A 25,780-nucleotide genomic window follows, 5' to 3' on the forward strand; every position below is an offset into this window, starting at 1 on the left:
TTTGGCAGACGATTGAACATGAATGGAGATTTCCTTTAGAAGGAAATGTACATGAGGCAGTTGCATAGCATACTAAAAATGGCTGTCAAGAGAAACTTCCATAATGCACCAGATATTCAGTGTATATTACAAATAAAATCAGCTTTTTAATCTGCAGACAATGAGTGACCACTGTGCTCTGGAACAAGTGATGTAAACCAAAAGTATTCAAATATATTGCTCAGAAGGACAAACGCATGCATGTATCTGGCCACAAAGCATTTTAAGCTTATGGGCAAATCAGCTACCTACTTGGTATAAACATATTCTTCAGAAGTTTCTGATAATTTACAAAATTACCAACCTTCTTAGGCAGTTCACTAATTTTAGCATCCAGCCTACTTCTAAAAATTCGGGAACTGCCTTCATAGACACTTCCTGTTGGATTCTGTATCAAATGGCAGTCTTCTGGTCTTTAAGAAGCTACTGATACTTTGGCAGATTCAGGATAAAGTGGAAAAAAACTTAAAAGGAAAGACAATGAATTACAATGTTTCATGTTCTTATTCTAGAAATTAGGGTTGTCAGTCAATGACTTGGAAATCCAGGACCAAGCTACAAGCCCTTAATGCAGCTTCTTTCCCCTGTTTGTTTGTTTGGGTTGTTTTTAAAAAAATATTATTATTATTATTATCCTTGTAAAATATCACATTCTCCCTTTCCTTTTGTGTATCTGTTCAAAATGTTATTTTTAAAGCTCCATCTTTTGTCCATCACCTACTGTTCCCTCTCTGTCAGTGATGATTCACCCCCTAGAGGGGTACCTATCAAACCTCCTGTTTCTGTCATACAGACAAGTCTCTTCCTTACTGGTATTTGTTTAATGTTGAGGCTGTCAGTATATTTTAAGTAGCATAGTCCCTTACAACAGTGCGGTGCTTGATGTGCACACTTTCTGGAGATTCTGCACAGTGGGCAGAGTTCTTTGCAAAGAACTCTAGATATAGTAGGTTGCACTTCTAACATTGTCTTTTAATTTCCTTTTGACTGAATTCGTGCTTTCCATCTTTCCTTTGGTTTCTCTCTTTAGCCTTTTTTTCCCTGCCTCACAGCTCTGTTTTCCTTTAACATCTCCAAAGCATTGAAAAGGACAAATACTAGCTAATCTAATCTCTCCGCCCTCTCTTCTGATTTAACAAAGCTTTTAGTTTCCCCTGTCTCCCTTCTTTGTTTTCTTTACCTTTCTTTCCCTTCCCCCTCGAAAAAATTCACTCAATTGGTCAAGATGCAGTAGCATGTGCAATCATTGTGACTTAACAGACGAAATCTTCTGAATTTTCCAGATGTACCTGTGTGTTGTTATGCCAGACTTGGACCTCCTGTTGCAAAATATGTGTTTGGACAAGAAAATAAAGAGAAAGATATTTCAAGCTTTCCCTTTCTGATTCCTGACAGAATTCTTTTGTCTATTTTAGCAGAGTAGCCTAGTGGCTGAATACAAATGCTATATTCTGTCTGATATACTTTCTAGGTTTTTGTTCTTGCTAATGACTGAAGGTTTGTAAATTTTTCTTTTGCATGTGGGCCACTATTTCCTTGAGTCAAGAGGACAGGACCTTAGGCCTTTTCTAAGGCTGCTTCTGCTTCTATCTATCTGCTGCATGCAGATTCTCTCTGATAAGTCTAAGTGTGTCAGTTTGGCAGTGTTCCCAGTCACCATCAGCATTACTGCATTCCCAGAGTCGGGTCTTGGTTAGCACAAAGCATTGACAAATTCAGTGTATTTAGTTTTGCTCCCTTGCTGTACTTAGGGATTAGGATTTTTTTTTAAATAGAATACTATTAGAGCAGAGCAGTCAATCAATGAGCATACATGTAAATGGCTGACAATCCTCACATTTACTGCATGGAGGAATAAAAATTTGGATGTTTGTGTGTTGGGAGGTGGTATCTGTGAGTGGCATAGGCCTTTAGGTATGCAATTAAAAAGAAACGTATCTTGAATGGTTTGAACTGTTAAAACTGATGCAAGTATGCACTTGAATGTCATGCATTTCCAGTGTGTTCTTGCTGCTGTAGTGGGCTGTACGATTCCCTTTATAGCAGCAGTCTCTCTAGTTTCTGCTACATTCCTAAAACAGAACAAACTGCCAGTGTAATCCATGAGCCTTCCTGCTCCCTGCCCTGAAAAACATTGCCAAAGCTGAAAAGGGAAAATGCTTCCAGCAGGGACTGCAAAATTACTTATGAGATGAGAATTTATACTCTGGGCTGTTAATCCGCTGTTGCAGCCTAAAACGCAAGAACACAAAAAATGTAAGCACAGTGATAGGATGGTTTGGCAGTTTTCCTGTGACAATGATATCTCGAGAAATAATCTGAATGCAGTATGGGACAATGCAGAGTAGCATTATTAATTTTACTGAGTTGCACAGTTATGAGTCATGTCGGCTCTCAAGCAAAGAGGCTTGTGTGGTAAAGTAGTTATATCATGAAAGGTGCTGGCTGGAGCTAAGGGAGGGCATTAGTTTTATTTGTGGTGATTGCTTCTGAGATCATTAGCACTCAAGTAAATGTAGAGTGAAGTGCATATTCTGTTTGCAACTGGCCTTGATTTATGGGAGAGGGTTTTCTGTAATCGGTTTTGCACAATCATAGATCTTGCATGCAGTATTGGAAGAATGTTCATTTTGCTTTGGTGGTTTTAGCTCACTATTTAATGATTATTGTTGTAATATTAAACCTCTCCCTCTACAACTCCATTTGTTTTTTTTCTAACAAATAATCCTTTGATAATATGCAATATGCTTTAGAATCACCTTTTCATCTATGCTTTCCATTGTCATTTGCTGATGGCTATAGAATGATAATGCCAAGCTACCTAATACAGAAGCAAAATTTTGAATAAAAATGTAAAGGCTTGTTGGGGCCTTTCTAAAGATTTGACCTTTCAAATCTTCACCTGGAGTTAAGACTTTCTTCCTTCCTGGCATAGCGATAAATCCTCCCACTTTCACTGCATTAGGGAAGAGAACCGAATGACGTTTTTGAATCAAATACTTGGGAATTGGCCCAAGATCAAACTGGTCGATTACATGCCGTTTTCTCATTTTATTTCATTTGCTGAATTTTAGTAAAAGATAAAAGGCAAAGCAAAAAAATCTGAAAAGCTATGTTATCGTTTTTATGAAAGAAGACAGATAATGTGCCATGTAGAGAAATCTATGTCTTTCCAGGGCCTGTATTGTACCTTAAAAAGTCCCAAGTCCTACAGGGTTAACGGACAGGAAACTGCAGCTGCAGCCGACTAATACGGAAGTCAGATTTTTGTGTAAGAGCCAGCCTGAGCAGGCCGAAAGGTGGGGGCCGGGGGGGGGATTTGAGAATACAGTATCTGCTGCGATACTGGTATTTTTGGTTATGCTCTGCAGCATTTTTGTAAACAGGGAGGGCATGCACTGAATGGCAGCAACCCTCTGTGGTAATGCAATTTCAGTTGTATAATAGTTTTTGTGGAAATGAGACACGAAGTTTTTCCTATTTAAGGCTCGGCTTATGATAGCATCTAAAGAAATCACACTGTCAGTATATGGTTGCTACGGTAGGTGTTAATGTATTTAAATTCTGGAACAGGAGAATTCTCTCAGAATTTTCAGTTATTAATTTCAGTCCCTCCTGTGCATGTTCACTTTCGGTATGTTTTGCTCTTTTTCTGTGGCCTTTCTTTCTCCGTGCAACACATTGCAGAACACCAACAAAGCGAATTTAGCTTTTTGTTTATAAAGAATAGCTTTTGTGACCTGAGTGAACTCTTCCTCCTTCAGGTTTAAAATACCCAAATGCTTTCAGTAATGGCATGTTGAGACACGTTTGCTCAGGCCGGCAGTTTGCGATCACTTCCCTCTGCTTGAAAATCTGTGTATTTTATACGGCGAGTGCACATTTGGGGTTTCTTTTCAAGTTTCTTTTGCTGAAACAGGCCTAGCTTAGCCTGTCTTCTCTATGCACAGGATGGCTCCTGCTTGCCAGAGCTGCACAAAGATAATCGCTCAGGAAGTGTTTCAGCCAATCCCCTGAAGCTTTACATTCAGATTTACCAAAGTAGCCAATCCGGGATTAGCTTTTATTAGGAAGACAGATCATCAAGCTGAAGTGCCAAGCCCTTTCTGCCTGAGTACTGAGAGCCTGTCCTCCATGTTTTATAAGTATTGACATAACACTGTGTTAACAATGCATCCACAGAGGTAAGCCTTACTTTTTACATTTTTTTTTCTCTAAGACCTATGAGTTGTGGGTTGAGAGTGTGATTCTCTGTGATTTGTTGTGCAAAACTCACACCACAGCACTTTATTAAGTTGGAACTGTTTAAATTTGCTTTCTTGGGTCACATGGTTAGTAGCCATTAGCCACAGCTTTATTTTGCAGACTGGCAAAACCTTGGCATACCTACTTCTTCACAGGAGGATGGTGTTTTTAGAGTTTATCAAGATCCTGGTATTCCAAAGAAGCTTTCTCTCTCTGAGCAGTTTGCCAGCACTATTGTCTGTTGTGTCACATGCCTGCTGAAGAGAAAATGGAAGCTAGGGAGCAGATGCATTTAACTGCCCTACAGGGAGTCAAGCAGGGATAATGGCAGACAGAAGAACAGGCAAGTTTACCTTTCTAAACAGTGAATGGAATAGCTAAGATAAGTTATCTCTGAGAAAATATGGGAATTTTAAAAACCTAGACATCAGCAAAAAGTGCTAATGGCAGATTGTAGATATTGGGCCTAGGTGGTGGTGTGCTGTTGCATCATGTTTTTTATGCAGCTTATCTTAACTTAAAATGATTATTGAACCTTTTTTCTTGCAGGAGCAATTAATACAACGTGTTTCTCTTTCTGAGGGACAATGTATGGTTAATATTTTGTTCCTTTAAAAGGGAGATTTTATGCTGCAGATTTTGGAAATGGGTTGCTGCTCAATAAAATGCAGCAGTACATCTGTTTACAAATCTGATTCTTTATGGAAAATGTTTTTGAACTGTTAGCTTTCTTGTTTTACATAGTTCAAATAAACTAATGTACCTTTTATCTGTGCCTTTTTGTTTTACACTGTATCAGCCACAGTTCTGTGTTGTGGAGTCCAGAGGATATAAAATCATGTGTGGTTCATGACAGTAGTACATGTTGTTCGTTCTTGGTTTTTTTTCCTTTTTTTTTTTTTTTAAACTTTTGGTTTAATGCTACGTAATTATTTCAAGAAATTCCTTTTTGATCAATTCCCAAATCTGCCAGCCTGTTGTATCTTCTTAACTGGAAAAATGAGATGGGTGCTTGAACAGTTGGTAAGTAAGCAGCATGCTACTCTCTGAACATTTTTAATAGTTTTCCAAACATTTTGTTTTCACTGGGTCAGTTAGTCCAGCAGATGAAGTAATGTTAGTGGTTAGTCATATAAAAAAATCAGATTTGCTTAGCGTCCATTTTAAGGGACTTGTACATGTAAACTGTTCCAATTTGAATGCACTATTTTTTTGATAATTTGCCTCTAAAGTTTGAAGCTTATACTTCCTGTTTACCTCAGGCCAGTGAAAAATATTCTACTTGCTGTTTGTTCATAGATCATTAATTACCATGTTTGTAGGGTAAAGCGCATTTTCGTTATTCCTTAAGCTTTTGAGGTGTGATGAAAGTGCTAGTACTCAGCAATGAAGTGACCTTATGAAGTAAATAAATAATGCTTAATGAGCATATGTTTCTGATACTATACAGAGTATAATCTCGGACAAACTTGCTTGATTTATAACTAATTTAGAACATTTTGTGCCCTTTATTAAGATTTTAATTGTGGCGCTTGGACGGTTGTTTTAACAAGCTGTTTTTCAGTGATCACCAGTATTGTTACAAAAGTAGAGGAAGGATGCTCTTTTGTGCTTTTAATATAATTTTTGCACTTGTTTTGACAGTCCACACACATTTCTGATTTCAGCAAAGAACTTAGAGCTAAGCTAGCTTTGCAAATGACTGCACCGAGGCACAGTTACATGCTACCTTTAGAAGGTTGCCATGTATTTGATAACATTCTGTAACGTAGAATTTACCTCTGGTTACTTGTTTGCCAGTATGAGTATCTTTGAATATCTCACTTTGCTTAACAGCTACCCCCCCCCCTCCCCCCCCAAGGATTAGATTATAAGAATGTCTAGTTCAGTTTGCAACCTGAAACACTGATGGGTTGTAGGACAGAGTTTCATGTGACAGCATTTTTGTATGCAATTTTGATGCATGTTTCAGCATACATAAAAGCGCTAATACAGCTAAGAAGTTATTCTGGTTTTTGTTCTTCAGTTGCTAAAAACAGAAATTACGTTTGGACATAACTTTCCTAGCAGTAGTTTATACACATTAGCAGTTTACTTTCAGTCTTAAATAGTGCACAACATAATATTTGTTTAATATGAGGAAGCAGGAGTAAGTGATCTGCAATCAGAAAGCTTGTATTAAAATGGCTCCCACAGGTTTTGTTAAACTAGGATCTGTTTCAAATCTGCACCTCCAGACACACTGCTGACAGTGAAGCATATTTGTATAAGCTGCCCTTCTGCATGTAATGAAACATAGCATTGTGAGTCTGTTAAAGTTCACTATTTTTAATCACTCAAATATAATTCTTTTATAGTTCACAAAAAATAAATGTCTGCATTGCAGCAAGATGTCTGAGGCAAGGTAGAGACAGCAGTGTTGTTTTACAGATCAGCCCAATCGCGCTGCTCCATGGAGTACTTGAGCCAATAGAAGCAGAGAGTAGGTTAAAGATTGACAATTGCAGTAGCAAGACTGAGAAAGGCCTTCTGGAAATTTCTACCATCTTTGTTCCATCTAAGTAAAGCAAATTCAGCCAAGCTGAAGAATTTCATATATTTTTGGTGCTTTGTCAAGGTATGATGTTATCACTCGCTTTCATAGATTGCATAATAAGAAGCACTCTGTGCCGTTTTTTCTACTGTTCAGGACAGATGGAATGTGGGGATTTGTTTAAGTGATAGACACAGGGAAAAAGCACGTATTATTTCTACCCAAGATTTTACAGGACTGGATCTTGTTAATATCACAATTAGACAGGACATGTATGAAGCAATGTAGCTGAGGTTTATTCAGCTTGTAGCAAATGGCCATTATTCTAATGTAACTAGCAGTTAATCGTATAATTGCACTTTAAGTTTTCTGGCTACTAAGGAGTAATTTGAATTGCCCAGGATGAATATGATTAGCCATTATTATTTAGTGCCAACATCCAGTTACTTTTGTAATTAGCTGGACAAAGAATGCAGTGGGGGGAAAAACAAAGGAGTGATCTGGATTATAAATTATCATGAAAACAGTAGCTTTTTAAAAGCTACATGCCTCTCTCATTCTTTGCAGGCAAACTGTTTTAGTTGGAAGCTAAATAGTGCTAGGGAAAAACTGAGTGATTTCTTTAAACAAATGACACAACTTAACATACTGAGAATGAAAAAAAATGCAGAGTATAAACCACTCCAAATGTGACATTTCCCCCCCTCACATCAGGCAGGAGTATTGAAATGTAGGGGAAAACCTACATTACTACTAAGGAAGCATGTAATAAAAGGAACTTCATGCTCAAAAATCATAAATAGGTAGATTACATTACAAATTTAGCCCTTTATATCAGTGTCCACAAACTTTGATTGGCTCGTCTTCCTGAGCTGTCTTCCATCTTGTGATATCACTTTTGCTTGGTGATTTTTTTTTTTTTTTCTCTTTTTGCCTTGTTTTCAGGTGTATTGGCCATGTGGATCCAGTAGCTGAAAAGTGATAGGTTATGGTCAGTTTTCCATAGTAATGGTGCCACTCCAGCATAATTGGTTAAAGGGTGTTAAATCTCAGTAAAAGCTCTCCTCTCCTCTGGAATTCAGGGTATTAATTTGAATCTCCTAAATATCTTGGAAGTTGAATATAACCTTTGCCCATGTAGAATGTAGTAGACAGCAATTTTCAAATTGTTATTTGTGGATCCCTAATATTTTTCCCATGGGCACATGAATCCTGTTATAGTGAATTTAAGCCTGTTAGACTAGGTTTGATTTACTTAGTTATTGTCTGCAAACCCCTTAGTAGTAGTACACTGGCTTTGAGGGGTCTGCAAACCAGAGACTGAAAACCATCGCAGCAGGCCATCAAGCTTGGCCCTTTAAATTGTTTTTAGAAAGTATTTAAAATATATTTATCAATAAACATGTCTTGTATTCATGGGTCAAAGTCCAATTTAGAAATAGCTACATAGGAACTGAGTTTTATTTATTTGATAGAAGTTGTCTGTCATTCTTATGTTAACCCTTTATTGCCAATTGTCATAGCATCTGTGTTTCATACTGCGAGTTTAAAACCATGCTCTAGCAGGATGTTAACATCCTTAATTTAGCCAGTATAAACCTTTACTTTCAAACATGATTGTTCTCAAATTATGTTTTTAGCATATGAAATCTACAGCTATTCTGGTTGCCTTGCTTGGGCCTCAGCTCTATAGTTTATAGTCTTAAAGAAGACAGTATGACACCAGGGATCTCCCTTCCTCCCCTGATTTTCTCTTTTGTGGAGCTACTTTGAATGCACACTGAATAAGAATAAGGTTTTAAAAGGAACCAGAATGTTCTTTAAATTAAATATATATATATATATATTTACTTTGTTTGTTATCAGAGGTAACTAGCTTAAACATTGCTATATATAGATATCTGAACAAGCATTTTGTGTAAGTTAATTGCTTAATACAAATTGAACATTTTGCAGGGAATTCTGCAAAAAGAAACGTAAAATATGAGGCGCTCAAACTGGAGAGTGAATCTAAATTTGAGTGATTTCCTTAGTAACCTGTGACTTCACAAAACTCCCTATCTTGTCCCTTTTTAGTTAAACATTTGGATGTCAGGTGTCCTTTTGTCATACTTTACCATTTCTGATATTTAGATGCTTGCTTCTAATATAGCACTGCTGTTTAAACAAGAGATACTGTTATTGAATAAACTGCTACCATTTTAGCTACAGTACAGGAATGAGGCAGTGCAGTGCTGTCAGACGCCATTTTAAGAATCCTGCATAAATAGCATAGCTACCGATGAGTAAGAGACTGTTATAGGTGAGTGCTTATACAAAGCTGCTATTTATTCAGCAATGGCATGCAAATATTTTTTTCAAATTTTTATTGAATGCAGTTTTTTGAAATCATTATTTAGAATTGCTACTCACAAATGTGATATAGGAGAGGCAGGAATTATCTTAAGGATGAAATTCAGTTTTAGTGCTTATAGTCTTAAATCAGTCTTAAATAAATTTTTTTTGTTTTGTTTTCTATTAATTAAAAGGAAAAATGAATTCCATAAATATATAGTTCTTGATTTTAAATTAATGTGTTTATTCCCTAATGTAGATCTAGATTGTGTATGTGGGCATTAGCTGTTTTGAGTGGTTTTCCATATCTGTCAGTTTTTCCTGGTTAAATGTCAAGGTGCAGTAGTTCATCTGCAACTTTTAATTGCTCTTTGTAGTTAATATAGGTTAGAGCAGCTTTAAATATTTTTGTATATGTACATTTTTTCAGGTAAGTACTACTACTAGTACAGGAATGATTTTCCTAAACAGAAAAGTCAGTATTTTATTTACTGGTCTGAAATTTGAAAAACTGAATTTCATGTTAAAAACCTCACCTTCTCTTCAGTTTAATAGAGAACATGTTTAAAAATTAGGCAGCTAAGTTATTTTTGCAATTTTACTTAAGTATCAATAAATCTTGTATGTTTGCAATCCTTATTTTTTTTTCTTTCTGTCCCCAACTATCCCCAAAGAAATAACCTCCACCCCATCTCCCCTCATTCAGATATGTTAAAATAATTTGTATGAAACAAATTAGTTTAACATTTTTAGCAAACAATTTCTTTTTTTTTTTTTTGGTAAGTTTTGTCAATACTAGTAGGGAAGTTTTAAATGATTAATTGGTGTTCTAGTCAATTGACAGTGAAACTGGCAAAGCTTAAATTTCAGTTGTGTTCTTAAAATATGTTCCTCTGCGTTCATTCATCTTAATGAAGAAATAAGAGTAGCTTTTAGAATGACATAAGGTATTTATTGTATTCATCTGGGTACCTAATTGAGTATATACCAGTATCATTTCTGATCTGCCATCTCAGAGCATCACATTCATACTACACATGCATGATAGTAATGCATGCTACCTGAAATAACAGCTCTAAGCCCTGCAAAAATGAATTCTCAAAATAAAACTCTTTAGAATAGTCTACTTGATCATACAGTTATTGTTTCCATAGAACTAGATGTTTGTTTATAATTATTTTGCTGCTGGTTTTAATTTTCTTTTTATTTTGTTGTGGGTAATAGTAAGGTACCTGTCATTAAGGATCTGTTTTTCTTGAATTATTTAATTTGAAATCTTTTGCTAATGAAATTTCTGTGTTTGGAAGTTTGTGCTTTACAAAGCATTTTCAGAATATTGCTTATATTGATGGAACGTGCAAAGGTGAAAGGATCTGTCAGCTTTAGAAAAGTTACTGTAAACTTGCTGTGAATTGCTAGCATGTATTTACAAACTTGAGTCTTAAAGATTACCACTACAATAATCACTGCCACCATTCAAACAATCTCATGTTGTGCAAGTCATAATACATTACAGCAAATAAAACAATGGGAGATGCTTCTGAAGAGCTGTGAATTTTAAGTATCTTTTACAGCTATGTCTAAGACGCTTATTTAACTGTTCCTCCCCAACATTTTGATTTTTTTCAGAACAATCTCAGTGATTTTCTTACATACTTAAATGTTTGTGCCCTTAAAAGATTGAGCGAGATTAATTATAGTAGAGAATATGGCAATGCAATCTGTTCCTCTAAGGCTCAGTTTTCATAGTATAGTAGATAATTGCTGAATTTTGTTTTAGTTGTGGGTGACGCACAGTGTGCATATGTGTGTATAGGATATATGCACCTCCATTGCTAAGAAAAATGAAGAACCTTTGCGTCAAGTGGTGAATGCATTTTTGGCAGTTCATTTGTACTTCAAATCTTTGGGAAAGCTGTCTTCAGGCATCTTTTAGGTGATGTATCAGAGATGTGTCAAGTCAAGATACTTTGTTCATCTTGGAACTGCTTATGAAGAATGTTTTCCTTGACTCTCTAGATCTATTGAAAGAACACTCAAAAAGGTGATGGAGGAAACTGGCTGAATTTCCTAAATTAAACTCATTAAATGGGGAGAGACAGATTTAGAGCTGAAGAAACCTCATATGCTGTAACTAATATGTAGGAGTCCTGACCTGTAACACCCCTGCTAGGTTTGGGCCTGCAGGTGCAGAGCATCTTCAGTCAGCTCTGTAACTTCCCCAGCTACTTTGGTCAGGGATGTAGGAACAATTCCTGCTACTGTGTTGCTGTACTGATCTATCACACCCATTTCTCAATTCTGTGTCTTTTAATGCTGACTTGTAGCAACTACTGTATCTTTCTTGTTGTATCATGTTCCCCTGAGGTAGTGATTTGAACGAAATAACACCTGGTAGATTTGGGTGAGCCTGGAATGTTATGATTGCTTTAATGTAACCTAAATGTGAGCCGCTGCTAAAAGGATATTACTCTCTTCCCCTCTTCCCCACATGTGGTACACTCCCATTTCCTCTTTTCTGCACATCCAGCTGCACAGTGAGCTAGATCACAAAACTGATTGAGTTAAAATGAACATGATTTCTAGAACATGAGGACAGGGATTGGGGAAAACATTCCTTTTAGTAGCAACCTGTGTAAAATGATCTTAAGACTTCAACCTGAGTCTCGTAAAGACTTGTATGTCCTAGTCTGTGGCTGAAACTGGATCTATATTTTAAAACCAGGTAAAGTGTACTGCCAAATTACTTTTATTCTTGACAGAATTAGTGTGTATTATTATAGATTTACCTGTGTGCATTATTAATCATATACACATGATGTTTTAAAAATACATTTTTTGTTACAGTTTGGTGATACTGAAATAGAATTTCATAAGGGGGAAGGGGAAGGAAAAACAATGCAACATGGGAAGAGAACAATGAACCCACCCTTTGAGCCCATCCCTTCCCATTGCTTAGGAAAGAGAATGGGCAGAGGCAAGTGGTGCGTGAAATGTTTTGGTGACTGCAACACACTGCCAGCTCCTCTTTGCTGGAGGCCCTCTGGGAAAGGGTGTAACAAATGTGCAGTGTAATTTATCTGGCCATGCATAGTAAATCGGTGAGCATTGTAGTACGGTCAACTATGTTATGCATTTAATCTGCCCATGCAAAATAAATCTGAGAAGCATTGTGCTATGGTCAACTGTGCTACACATTTACCATAATTCTGGTCACATGGGTGCCTTTCCTTGCTACTGAAATTAACAGCATAGTCCACAAGCTAGGAGGTTGGATGCTGGTAGAATAGAACTTCTCTTCAGTGTTTTATGACTTTAAAGAGCTTAATTTGTAAATTATTGCTATATACAAATGACTAATGATTTCTGGAGTTCACAGATCTTCTTTAGGAAGCCTTGGGTCTTCCTTGCATTGAGTTTGGTTAATTTGTATTTAAAATTTTTGCTGACATAACTGTCCTGTTTAGAAGTGTGAAAGGAATTACAACCCAACTCCCCGGTAGCTGATAGTTGATTAAAAGTGTTTTGACAAATACCAGACTAAAAAGTCCTTCTGCTGGTAAGTTTTACTTTGTTTAGGAAGCTGTTTTAACTTATACCAGTAACAAAACTCCTGCTAATATAAACTGTTTGTCAGGCTGAAGAGTTTCTCTGATATGAATGTAACCAAGTCCTCAGTGTTGTTTCCGAGCTCTGATTAACTGTCTCAGGCAGATTTAACCACAGTGGCTAAAGCAAAGGTCTCTAGCTGTCCTCTTGGCCTGTGTGGTAGAAATAGCTGTCCCTAGAGCTGGGATGGCTGAACGGAATCTCAGCGCACTCCATAGCAGCAGTAGTTCACAGTCTGCCATATCATTATAAACTAGTATCAGCAATGACTTACATTAGGAGACTAGACAGTAAGAGACTAGACAGTAAGTTGTCACTACAGAGGAAAAGGTCTGCATCCTGCTTGGCTGTTGTGCTCTGGTGATATTAATGGACAGCTCTAGTACCTGCGTCAGGTACCATAACCTCATTTGTCTATAATTTTGAATTTGGGCTTGCTTCAACATCATATGTTTTCTTTTATCTTTCATCTCCAATAGCCAGATCTCCAAAAATGGTGTATAACTCAATATTCATTCTAGTTCTTTTTTCCTCTCTCTTCTACCTTCCTTCCCCAAACTGACTTAACTAGCCAAATTCACTGAGTTGTTTTCTTGAATGGCATCACTATAAGAAAGTAGAATATCAGCAAGTCAGATATAGTTTGTTATCTGTTTAATAATTTAATCCTGCCTGGAGTGAATTAAAACTGTCTATGTAAGATTGAATGGTTGAATGATAGTAACAACTCCGTTCCATTTACTCTTTATTATAGTTAATAATTAGTGGAATTGTATTGCCAATAAATTATAAATATTCAGTTTTCTGTTATACAGTCTAGCTTCAAAATCCTTGAAATTATTTATTTAATAGTTTTTAAAATTACATGTTACCTCCTAATTTTGTAAGCTGTTCTGTGTTGCTAAATCTGTTACTTCAGCTAATCTGTTCACTGATGCTGGTGAGTGCTTAAATGTTAGTAGGCATCTGTCCACACAGTTTATAGAGGCCTTCGATTAGGAGCTACAAGGAACAGAATTCCTGTTTGTCTGTCACACACAATTTATACATACAGTGACATAATCTTCAGTGCATGTTACAGGACTGTCATTACTATGTTACCTTTGTAACTGGTAACATGCAGGAGACGTGTACCTGGATTTTTTTTCCTCCATGTTTTGGTCAGTGTATACTCTGGCAAACACCAGACCTTTCATTTCATGAGAAATTTTAATATAGTTATATTTGACAATGTTATGTTGAACTTCTATACATGAAGTTAGACATGGGAATAATACAATCTATAACTATTCTAATTCACCTTTTTGAATCCTGCAGCTTGGCTGAAGAGGAAATAAAGGCAGAGCAGGAGGTGGTGGAGGGGATGGATATCTCCACTCGATCCAAAGGTAAGAAGGAATATTTCATCTCTGTTCTAGAACATACGAATATTTGTAAACCAGGATAGTGAAACTGTGTAATCTACCATGAAGCTGCTCTTGAGTGAAGACTCAAGGCCCATTGTATTTTTCACAATGACTATTGTATGTTAGAAAGTGTTTTAATTTTTGCTTGGTTTTCATTATATGTCAAACTCTCTCCCCTCCTCCCCCCCCCTCCTTGTAATTTCTGGTTTATTAATAACTAACCTAGGTTAAATGATGAAAAAACATCAGCCTCTTGTATCATCTCACTTATCACGGCTTCCTTTAAAGTACTTTTAGATTTGCAATGTAGGAGTATATAGCAGTAGTAGTAATAATAATAATGATAATAATAATAAGATAGTATTTCCTACAGTAACAATTCCTAATTTTCCTAAGAATAAAGAAGAACAGTAACATTTCTGTTTCCACAAAAATTGGTCCCCTGCACAGTATGTATTTCATGGACATTTATGTATCCATCCCTGACATGAATTAAACTTGGTGGTGCAATTGCAGGTGACTGAGAATTTCTGTCCTTCTGGTTTCTGGAGTTTTCCCTAAGAATGAATTACTAAAGGTGAATGACGTTATCTCTCGGTATAAAGAAAGCCAAATATGTAACCATCTATATCAGTGTAAATATTCCCACTGTCATTTGGAGTGGGGGGACAGAAATGCCCTTCAGTCAGAATACTTGCACATAATTGTTTACTCCAGTTCATTGTAATTGACTGCCAGCTGCCTCTCCATCTCCTTTTGTACTTGCAGCTGACTTTGCAGCTCAGTTTACTTGAAAGCCATTTCTGTAAAATGGCAGCAATGGTTACTACCATCCTTTTTAAATTCTGGCACATACTCTTCACATTTCTACTACAGGGGTCGTAAGTCTAGTTAACTCTGAATATGCAGATGTAATTTTCTTGAAAGCATGGCACAGATCATCTGCATTCCCTTGGTTTTTGATGAGGTAGCTTGGGTATATAACATGGTTATAAAATTGCATTTAGGTCTTATTTGTACTAACGGACAGTAAATTTCTTGTTTCCGTTATCATGGTATGGTTAGACAAGGTAGTACATACGATCTGACAGCTCAGAAGAGATTCACTAGCTCCTTTTGCTCCTTCTCCCTTCTCTGGTTCTGGTCTTGCATGTCAGTCTCCATCACTGGACTGCTTTCGATGTTTATTTATCTCTGTATTTCAGTTTTCTAAGCCAGCAGAAAGTAAACTATTTTTTGTTGCTTTAATGATTGCTGCTAAATGGGGTGAGCTCCCAGCTTTGTACTCCCACTGCTTACTTCCTTTGTGGTGCTTGTCAGATCCCAGCCCCTTGAACTTTCTAACCAACTTAAAAACTGAAACATTTTTCTGCTGTTTTAGTGACCAGTTTGTTTGTGAAAGAGTTTGGCGAGTATGAGAACTCGATATAGAGACAAAGGGGGTTATTAGATGCATTTAGCTGCCCGTGAAATCTCACCTTCATTTCTCCTTGGAAAGACTTTGGCCCACATATTAGTACTAATAAGAGTTTCACGTGCATCAAGTGAGCTAAACTATTAGTCATGTCACTCTGACATAATCAATGTCTAAGTGTCATTTATGAGTCTGATACCTATTTATGTAGATGTCTGCATTTTAGTGCTGTTGCTTTACTCAGCCCAGAAACAGGTGTATGGCCCACACAAAAAGTTGCAATTCCCTTGCATTAGTTCTAGTGCTGGTCTGACCTCAAGGTGTACTGTTTCAATGAATTAAGTCCACAGGAAACTTTTAACCTTTTTTTGTAGGGTTAAGATGAAGTTTCCCAGGACAGTGAGCTGATTTAATACCTCATGGTTATTGAAAGGCTCAGTCTTTCATCTCCCAACCTTGTCAGCCACATGATCTTGCAGCTCCCCTTGCTTTGTGGGCTCTGATCAGTTCAAATCAGTCAATTCAAAAGGAGCTAACCTGGCAGAAGACGACTCATTTTTGCACTGAGTTTACTGTTGATACAACTCCCTGAACCAGTTCATAGGCAAGCTCTGGTAGTAATTGAAAGGAGAGTGGTTTGGAAGACAAAGGCAGGATCACCCCAGTGCTAGTTTAGACTGGCCCAAGCTGTCATTGTGTGGAAGTCACTGGTCTGTACACAGTGGGACTCTTAGTATTTTAAACACCAGTGAGAGTGATCTGAACAGCCCGTGTATGTCACCATAGTAAACATAAAATTTAACAGAGTTTGAATTAATTGAAGAATAATAATAATGGATTTGATATTTATTTAACTAGATACTGATTTGCTTTAATTGGTTTGTTAAATTTGACATGTATGCTGATGAAACCCATGCCAGCACCATTCTAAGGGAGAGACTAACAACCACCCACCCCAAGCCCTTACAGGTATATATTTTTTTCAGTGAAGAAGTGATGTGGGTTGTAAGGAAATTTTGAGACTGGCCTATAAGCCATCTTGCTTTGTTGTATTCCCAACCTAATTATGAATTAGTGGTAGAACTTTATACTAGTTGAATATGTAGTTTTGCATAGAAAGTAAAAGGATCATAAATGTCATCTGCTTAGTACAAGAGCTGGCCATATTATACACCTGCTAAAATTTATCTTTCTGGACTGCTGTTATCTGGATTGAGATAAGTTTCTCTGTTAGTTCAGCGCAGTGTTTCTGTAGCAGCAAAGTCAAACCAGAATTTTAAAACTGTTGTTACACTCTGTGAAAGGTAGAAAAAGTGCAGCAAGGTTCTAAACCGGTGGGATAGTGGTAACAATGTTTCCTCTTGTAACATTAATCTTGTTCGGAATTTTGCTTTGTGCAGTTTAGAAAGGATGTAGATGAGGAAATTGACCCTATATAGGCAAACCCTTAAGGGAAGCATACAGCTCTTCTTGGTTTGTTTGGGTTTTTTGATGGTCTGAGAAGCCTGTGCAGGAGATCAATCAGTGGCATTGTGTTAACTTCACACTTGTTCTGGAGAAGCTGATACACTACAAGTTTGTAACCTAACGTGCTCTGCTACAGTTTGTAGAGCTCATTTGAGGCCATGTCTGAAGAAAGTTGTAGGAAAATAAATGGAATTGCTTTAAAACCAATTAGCCTGATGCAGACCTCTTCATGAACATTCTTGTTTTGGTATAGGCAGTTTAATTTTAATTGCTATAAATCAATTCCAGTTCAGTTTAAGCTAAACTGAAACATGCATTCTTTAATCTGTAACAAGGGTGTTGACATAGCCTTTGAATTGGTTTAAGTAAAGTGGTGGTTTCAAAGCAGCTTAAGCTGGTCAAACTGCTCGATGCAGCAGTTTTATCCACTTCCTTCCATACCTAAGCTGGCAGGAAACTAACTGAACTGTAAAACATGAATAGTTTTCTACTAGCTTATTGTGCTGAAATGGCTTGGTAGACTGCCAGAACTGGTGTAAGAGAGAGGGCAGGAATATACCAGTCGGGTGCAGGAAGTATAGAGCTTTGGTAGCTAACATTTGGATAGGGTTAGGCTGTAATGAAACTCGAGCTTAAAACCATAGCTGACGCTTCTTATGTATGCTTTATAATATCATATGTAAGAGTGAGTCTATAGCTGTGGTCAGAGCTATGCAGCCCTACACGCTCATCTTCAGCTGCGTTTTTCTACCCTTCTCCTTAGGCTGGCACTGATGCTTATGCTGTTGCATAGTAAGCTATATCAAGCAGCTGATCTAGCTGAAAATTGATGATTTTTTGTAGTATTAGTTTTTGCCTGAATCATGAACTGATTAACCTTACTATTACACACAAGTGCCTGTCTGCAAAAAGTTATGGGGACAGACATCTGGTGAGGTGGGGAAGGGAAGAGGAGGAGAGTTACTGTAGCAGTTATAATTTAGATCTGCTTATAAGCTGTGCATGTGCAGCTTTACTAAAGACGAGGTTTTAAAATACACTACTCTTGATCAGAACAAGAAGGCATAAGGCATCTGAGAACTGGAAATGGGAAATGACAGCTTAAAGAGATAAAATGAGTCCAAAAACACAAAATGGAGTCAGCAGAGGATTGCTATTTAGCAAAGGAGAAAGGCCATGGATTAGGTTATTATAATATTTTGTCCTCTGCATATGATACATTAACATGTCTGACAGAAAATTCTTGTTATGTTTCTGTTCTAGCCCTATGGCCTACTTTTTAACCTTGTTTATTAACTATTTCAAGATGGGGCTTGCAAGGCTTTCTGGAGAATTTTCTGAGTATTTCCAGGTTGTGGTTCCAGAGCAGCATAACCAACTTAATTGTTTGGTGCAGTTCTGTCTTCACTTGCACTTGTTCTCTTTGGACAGCAGTGAACTCTCCACTGGGCTTTTTCATCCTATTAACCTGGAAGAATTTTATTTTTTTTAAATTCTCAGGTTACTTTTCTGCTAGTTTATCTTAATTACCTGCCAACAGTAGTTAGCTGTGGTGGCGGATGGACTTCCATGTAGGTTTCATATGTTTCAGCTAGTACTGTAACCATTGCCTGTCTAGTGACTTGTCAAAAGGAGCTCTTTAACTCTCTTTTTTCCATCATCAGTCATACGTCCCTTATATTTCCTTTACATCTATGCTGGCTCTTAGTCCGTCCTCTTCTGAGTCAGTTAAGGACTTGGGTATAGAAGTAGTTTTCTACCTGCTTATCTCCCTGAACCAGATTACTAGGGAGTTGGACAGATGTCATTGCTAGGAGCAGACTTGCCCCCCTCAGTGACAGCTAGTCACTGATGGTCTTAGCTTGTTATAAAATCGTATACTGAGACAATACTGCTTAATGGTGAGAATTCTGACTTTTACAGCTTTTGCATTGCTGCAGGTTTGTGCTGAAGGCTTTGGTCTTAGTGGCTTCTCTCAGTGGTAAAAGGTTCAGATATTTTGAATATAAATGCAAAATGACTAGTAAAATGGAATTTCCAGAATACATTATATATTTTGTAACAGTTTCATAATAGTACATTGTGTATCAACTTTCTGTGCAGTGATAGCAAGTATTTAATCACATAGAGATGAGGTTCTTACTCCAATGTGAAATGTAATTTGAGAATCCTCCAGCGAATAGTAGTACAGCCCGAGGCTTTTCTCTCTAGTGCAGAGCCCTTGTTACTTAGTAATCAAGAGGGGGTCTTCAGGAGTGCCTTGGGGCACTAGGTCCCCCTACAGCCAGGCTCTAGTTTATAAACAGCTTACAATCTCTTATATTGCAGGTTGTTGGGAAGTGTTTCTTTATCTTCCGAAGTCCCACAATGAAGAAACAAATAACAGTGTCTTTTTGTATTTGTGTAAAATTATAATGTAGTAGGAGTTCATCAGGTTTTACACAACCATGGCTAACCTCTGTTATTTATTACATTAAGCAACTGGATTGGGTTAATTGCATCAGTTGAAGTTTCTGGAATGTAAACAGGGCTTTAGTGGTTGATTACAACTGCATCATATTTCAAAATTCTGGCATAAGATTAAAATGCCTCAGAGTTGAGTATAAATTCTAACAGATTTATCCATGATTTTAAGTGTTTTGAAGATAATTAAGCTTGCTATAGTATTGTAGGTAATGGATCTGAAAAATCATAAATCTATTAGCAGCCATTCAGGATAATAAATATAACTGGGAGACTTCACAGTTCTGGAATCCATATAAATTATTAATTGAAGCCTGTTCTGTCAAATCAGACTGTAATGATGCTGACAATGGAGTTAGTGTTGCTCCTTTTTCCCTCAGAATTCTTCATTGATTTCCCTCAACACCATTTAAAGTGCACGCATTCAGAGCTTTTGAGGAGGAGGAAAGAGAGAAGTGACACTCTAGGTGGATGTCAGTTTTCTGCTTTTGTTCTTGTTCCTTCTAAAGGCATAGTTACACATTTCTATGGGATAATAACAGTTTAAGTAGTCTTCAGTCACCTTTGTATTCTTGTAACTTTCCTCATGCAGCCTTCTTTTTTAAGCTAGCCTAGCTGTTTCTTACAGCCATCAAATGAATTCTTCATGAAACTGCTTTCATGAAGATTTTTGTTCTGTTACATTTAATCTAATTTAATTCCTTGATATGGTTCACCAAATGTTGGCAGAACTATTTGTGTCATAATAAAAAAGATAGCATGGGATTGGGAATTAATGTTAACAGAAGTAGCCTTGGGCTGGCTGTGTTTAAGTAACACTTCTGCTGAGTGTCTAACTTACATAGAACAATTGACTAGGTTTCTAATTGGAAACATTATTCAGAATTTTGCATATTTGACCCACTTGCATTGAGATATCAAGCACATAACTTACATCACAGAAAACTTTTATTGGTGTAACTAAGTCTCAGTTTACTGATATTTAATACTGTTCCTGGAAGACTAAAATAATGCTTTCACTGAAAAAATACATTGCTGTTTCTGGCTCCTGGAAAAACAAAATGACTGCTAATTTTACCACCTTTATCACAACACAAGTTGAAAAGCTTTTTTTTTCTCACTTTCTGAAAATTTCCAGAACAGAAAATTTTTGTTCTACAAGCAGTAGATATTACCACTTTATAACAGCTCATTTTTCATAGAACATGTATATAAGAAAATTAGGTACAGAATTGGAATAACTAATTCATTTGAATTACTAAAACATGAAAGTTTAGTAACCTTGATGTAGTTAAGATAAAGATAAATTTTGTGATTGTCTGTGCTTTATTTTGTGTGCTGGTTTTGGCTTGTTTTATTTTGTGTGCTGGTTTTAGTTTTGAAATGTAATACTTTTCTTCTTTTCCACACTAGCTAAAAAAAAGGATAATTCTTTGCTGACAGTAAAAAGCTTTTATCCTGCAATTTCCACACTTTTGGGGAAGGCTTTTGTTTTGTTTGCTTAACCTTTTTGTGAGGTTGAATTTGAAAATCATGATGTATAGTAAGACTGATGTACTCAGGCTTTTCTTAATTGGCTTGCTATCCAGTGCACTGAGGATGCAACACTAAGGTGATATATGCTGATCTAAGCCTGCCGTGCTCGCACGCTCCTTCATGTCAGCCACATTTCCATCCTTTTCCTTTATACTGGCACTGTCAACTTTGGGACTTGGTATGTCCCAAAGTTGGGATTCAGCTGAAATTAATTTTTGAGGATTTTGTTGGTTTTGGCCAAATCAGTTATCTAAACCATCTTGCTTCCTGGGTGAACAAATAACAGTGCTAGAGAAAGGAAAAGGGAAGAAAGTGTGTCTGTGAAAGGGTACTGTGAAGCCTTAACTTAGATCTGTGTACCTTGCTGTGGATTTCAGCTCTAATGAAGGTCTTATTAGTAGAGAAACTAATGCAAGTGTAATAGATGCTTAGAAATACAGATGGAGAAACCGTTTCATTTTGGTTTTAGTCTGGAATTACTTTGATTGCATTTAGCTTAAGCAAGTTTTTAAATTAAAAACAAAAAAAGGTATATGGAAAGGAGGGCATAAGGGCATGTAAGGCGTCACTGTTGATAAGTGTTTGGTATTGAGCAGTTTAAGCTGTGTTCTTACAGTAAGGCATGTTGATGTTACTTGTTTTCAGGAAGAATTACATTTGGGTGTCATGGGAAAAGCAAGGAAAACAACATTTTACTTTTACACATTTTTTGAGTTGGCACCTGCTTCCATTGAGAAAAATGAGACTTCTCAGTTAGTTGTCAGGGATTGTTGCTATTGAATACTTACAGTAAAGCACTTGGCAATGTAGAACATAGAAGATACGGTTGTGGTCTATCCTCCATATGCTGCAGCAAGACAAGATCCCTGATGTAGAAGAATAATGTACTTTTTTTTGGTTTTATAGTTTTTTTTCTAAGCTAAATTGTATTAAGTCACTATCGTAGTTTATCTGCTTAAAAACTGCCTTACCATCACATAAAATTGGACTTCTAAAACAAAGTGCGAAATTAAGGCTTTTAGGGTTTAAGTATGCTTTAGTCTGTCTTCTGGAAGCATTAGTTACTAATCCTTTAGTCACATGATGGCATGCTGAAACAAAGATTTTAAACTTTAGGTGAAGCTCGGGTTAGCTTGTTGTCCCCAAGGAATGGTTTGCAACAGCACTCATAGGTGCTTATGTCAACCTTGGCAATATTACAGAGCAATTAATAATAACCTAGTGATGTAAAAACAGGTAACTTTTAATGAGAATTTAAAAAGTTATTTCAGGTGTCTATTTTTTCACTTGCAGTGGAAACATGATTTTGAAATAAATGCTAAGAAAGCAAAATCACACAAAAAATCAAGAAATAAGTGGAGTAAGGTTGCTTGGCAAATTAATTTGTTAGGACAATTGGTTTATCAATGAAATGTTCATTTTTTTATTTTACTGTAATGCCCTTCATTTAGTACACAGCACATTTCATTTCTTACTAACCTTCTGAGTGCTGAGTAACTGCAAGTGATCTCAGCCTTTTCAGTTAGAAAAGGTGGGTGCACAACTGGATGCCTATCTGAAAAGTTTGGTCCAGGTTGACGTGCTCAGTATATGATAGGAGTTTCGTAGAAGCAGCAGGGAGATTGCAGGGATATGTGCTAACTGGAGATGAACTGGCATGGTGAGATACTCTCCAAACTGAGACCATTCTTGCTCATTAAACACCTTTTTAAAAATACTTGACATAGAAGAGATCACACAAATTCTCGCTTTTCCTTTTTGGAGCACAAACTTGAATCCACCTCCTAAGTAATTGTCCTAGTCACTAAGTTATTGCATAGTTTAAATTTGGTCTTTTTTTTTCTTTCCTCTTGGATTTGTTTCATTTTGTTCAAGTAATAAGTATTAAGTTAAACTACACTGGGGAAGTGATCCAGGTTAAAAATTAACTTTCCTCCTGACAGGTTATTTTAACAGGGATGAATTTCTTGATCTGGTTCACAGCACAGCTACACAAACATTGCTAACACAGCTGGAAGAGCCAAGGAGGAAGAAGAGGCAGTGTGCTCTAAACATGGCACTGCTATTGAAAGAAATTCACACAAAATGCAACTTGAGGATTTTTGATCTTAATTAGAATTGAAAACTATAACTCAAACAATTTAAGTAGGTGCTACTATTCTTATTTCACTTTAACTGAATTAAAAGATTGTTCATATTATTAGGTCCCTCACAGATTGGTAAGTTGGCAATATATAGTGATAGTTAAAAACATTAGCCTATTCCACTAGCACAAGTAAATCTTAAAGAAAATGCCTGTGCATTGCTGTTTTCCTGTCTATTCCTTAATTTTTCCAGTTACATCTTACATTGCCTCAAGAAAATCTCTGTGCATTTCAATAACTTGCCAGCTGAAAAAAAAAAGGTGTACTTCAGGTCAGTTTTTGTATGTTGTCCATGAGTCACCACTAGTTTATTTGAAAATCCCTAGTATGCTCAGGCTTGAACCACAGAAGAAAATTACACTAGTTTAAGTAGGTTTTGAAATCACTTAACCAAACACATAGGTCTCTGTGATCATTTGGTTTAATTGGTATTGAATCAGTATCTTTTCTGTTGAAGTGTAGTTTGGATTTGGCTGTGACTGAATTATAATTCAGTTCTGGTTTAGTTAATAACAATTTAACCCTTTTCCTGACCCTGAATCAGTTTAGGAAAAAACAGCATTTAAAAGTAAGAAGCATCACTTTATGGGGGCAGGGCAACGAAGAGGAACTTTACACCTGATTTTCTTTTTTCTTACTTAGAGCTGAGGCACAATATGCACTGTCACAAGCAGCTTCTTTGTAATCCCCACAATCTGAGGCTGAAGAGCTGAAAGGACACTGGTGTGCTCCACTGGTGGCAGTTTTGTGCCTGGGAGTAAGAAATGGAAATCAAAGGGCAGGAAACTATACTCTCCTGTTACCCTCCTGTTTTAAGCTGTGCCTGCATATGTACAGTCTGGGAATAAAAGCCTAACTCTCTTCAGTGAGTTATGGTGAGGGCTTCCTTTGCTGGAGAGAAACTCAGACTCGGAGATCCTTGCAAGTACTTTGGGGATGTTGTTTGCTGTAGAGAGAGACAATTCTGCAGATCTCTCTGCATTGGGAAAAAAAGGATTAAGGCATGGTCAGCACTTCACATTAAGACCAATTTACTTATGACTGCCTTTGGGAATGTATGGAAACTCTCTGTTGGGAACTGCAAATTATAATAAACAAAGACTTATATTGTACATGCTGTTCTTAGCCATGTGGTGATAGAAAGATGAGAAAAGATACAGTATGATGCTGTTTTTGCTGATCACTCTGAATGCAAACAGTTCCCATGCTGAGTAAGCTCTGTTCTACTTTAATGAAAAAAATAGAATTCAGAGCTTGTTTTGGTTTTAAGTTTGATCGCTTTCGTTAAGTTGTGGGTTTTGGTTTAGCTGACACTGATGCTGCAGTGTTTCTTCCAGGATAGCTGTATTTGCTCAGCTCTCTTGGGATAGATGAAGCATATGCTAGCCAAAGGAGCTCTTCTGCCACCTTCTGTGCATAATTAGCTAAACTGAAAAAAATCCCTAGTCTTCTGTCAGCATAGTTGTACCTGTATTAGGATTTTTATTGTCATAATTGCTTAAGGAGGGGAGGAGGCAGACATTGTATTTTTCACACATTTTTCACACATCATACCTTACCTGGCAATTCTTTGTATTGTCAAATCAATCTAAATTTTGGCCTAAATGGAGTGGGAGACAGATTTGCTTGAACTGAAAGAAGTCAAGTAACAATAATTGTCTCAGACACATTGTATTGTTTTAATTCAGCCTAGGCATGTTAGAATATAACTGGTCCTAAATGATGCCTACAGGTATAAAAGGGGAGGAGTGGAAAGGAAAAAAAAAATCACATTTCTTAGTGTCAAAGAAAACTCAAAACATCAAAAGTTTTATTGTTTGTTTGTTTGTTTGTTTAAACCAGCTTAACTACATTTTGCCAAAATTTTATAACTTATGTCAACAGAAAGATTTCTCTGAGAGCCAGCACTACATTTCTGCTAGGCAGCACTGATGAAATAGCTGTGCCTACATAACTCTAGTGGCAGACACTTCCCCTAGGATTGCTGAAATTACATGTGTTGTTAGCCTGGTGCAGCTATTCTACATGAATAAAACTCAGGATGGGCAAATGCTCCTACATTTCTCTTCCCTCCCTCATTTATATCTTCTTCCATCTATCTTTTCATATTTTTTCATATTTATTTGGAGTTTTCTTGATTCTTAATCATTATCTTGACATGTTACCAAGCTTTTGGTCAATCAGAAGTCACCATATAGCACCAAGTTTTCCGTAGAATTGTGTAGGAAGAAGTCAAAACTACTGCTTTTTTCTGTGCAGTTACATATTTGGGGAAAAAAAAATAAAAGCTTCAGGAATTGAAAAAAATGGTAATGTTCACAGCTGATTAGGTAACAATTACATCTTTCATGTGTCTGGACCCATCTGAAAAAAGTGTGATCCTAATTATAGTAGGTAACATTGGTATTTTCACAAATTAATGTAGACCAGTACAACTTTTCTTGCACAGAAGTTCTTCTACTACACCTTTTCTATCTTTCTTTATATTTTCTTCCATACATGTAAATAGCACATGTTCTTGAAATGCAATTTAGTCTAGAGGTATCTTTTCAGATCACTTCTTGAACTTGCATCATGAGTAAGTTTTAGT

General features: G+C 36.8%; 1 protein-coding gene across 9 annotated transcripts in view; it reads left to right on the top strand.

The window, feature by feature from the left end:
- The first annotated feature begins 4,053 nt into the window (after window positions 1–4,053).
- Window positions 4,054–25,780, top strand: part of ZMYND8 (zinc finger MYND-type containing 8) — a 61,394-nt gene continuing 39,667 nt past the window's right edge. For 4 of the 9 annotated variants that reach the window (XR_012045108.1, XR_012045109.1, XM_072878938.1 and 1 more), the window contains exons 1-2: window positions 4,069–4,223; window positions 14,078–14,148. Coding sequence is in view for 6 of the 9 variants with exons in the window: in XM_072878938.1 (XP_072735039.1) it covers window positions 4,210–4,223; window positions 14,078–14,148 (85 nt within the window). In the remaining 3 variants the exon portion in view is untranslated. Of the gene's footprint in view, window positions 4,224–4,449; window positions 4,628–14,077; window positions 14,149–25,780 lie in introns of those variants that run through there. The other 5 variants (XR_012045107.1, XM_072878933.1, XM_072878935.1 and 2 more) reach the window with 4 other exon arrangements.

Source organism: Ciconia boyciana, chromosome 14 (assembly GCF_034638445.1).
Source record: "Ciconia boyciana chromosome 14, ASM3463844v1, whole genome shotgun sequence".
Lineage (NCBI taxonomy): Eukaryota > Metazoa > Chordata > Aves > Ciconiiformes > Ciconiidae > Ciconia > Ciconia boyciana.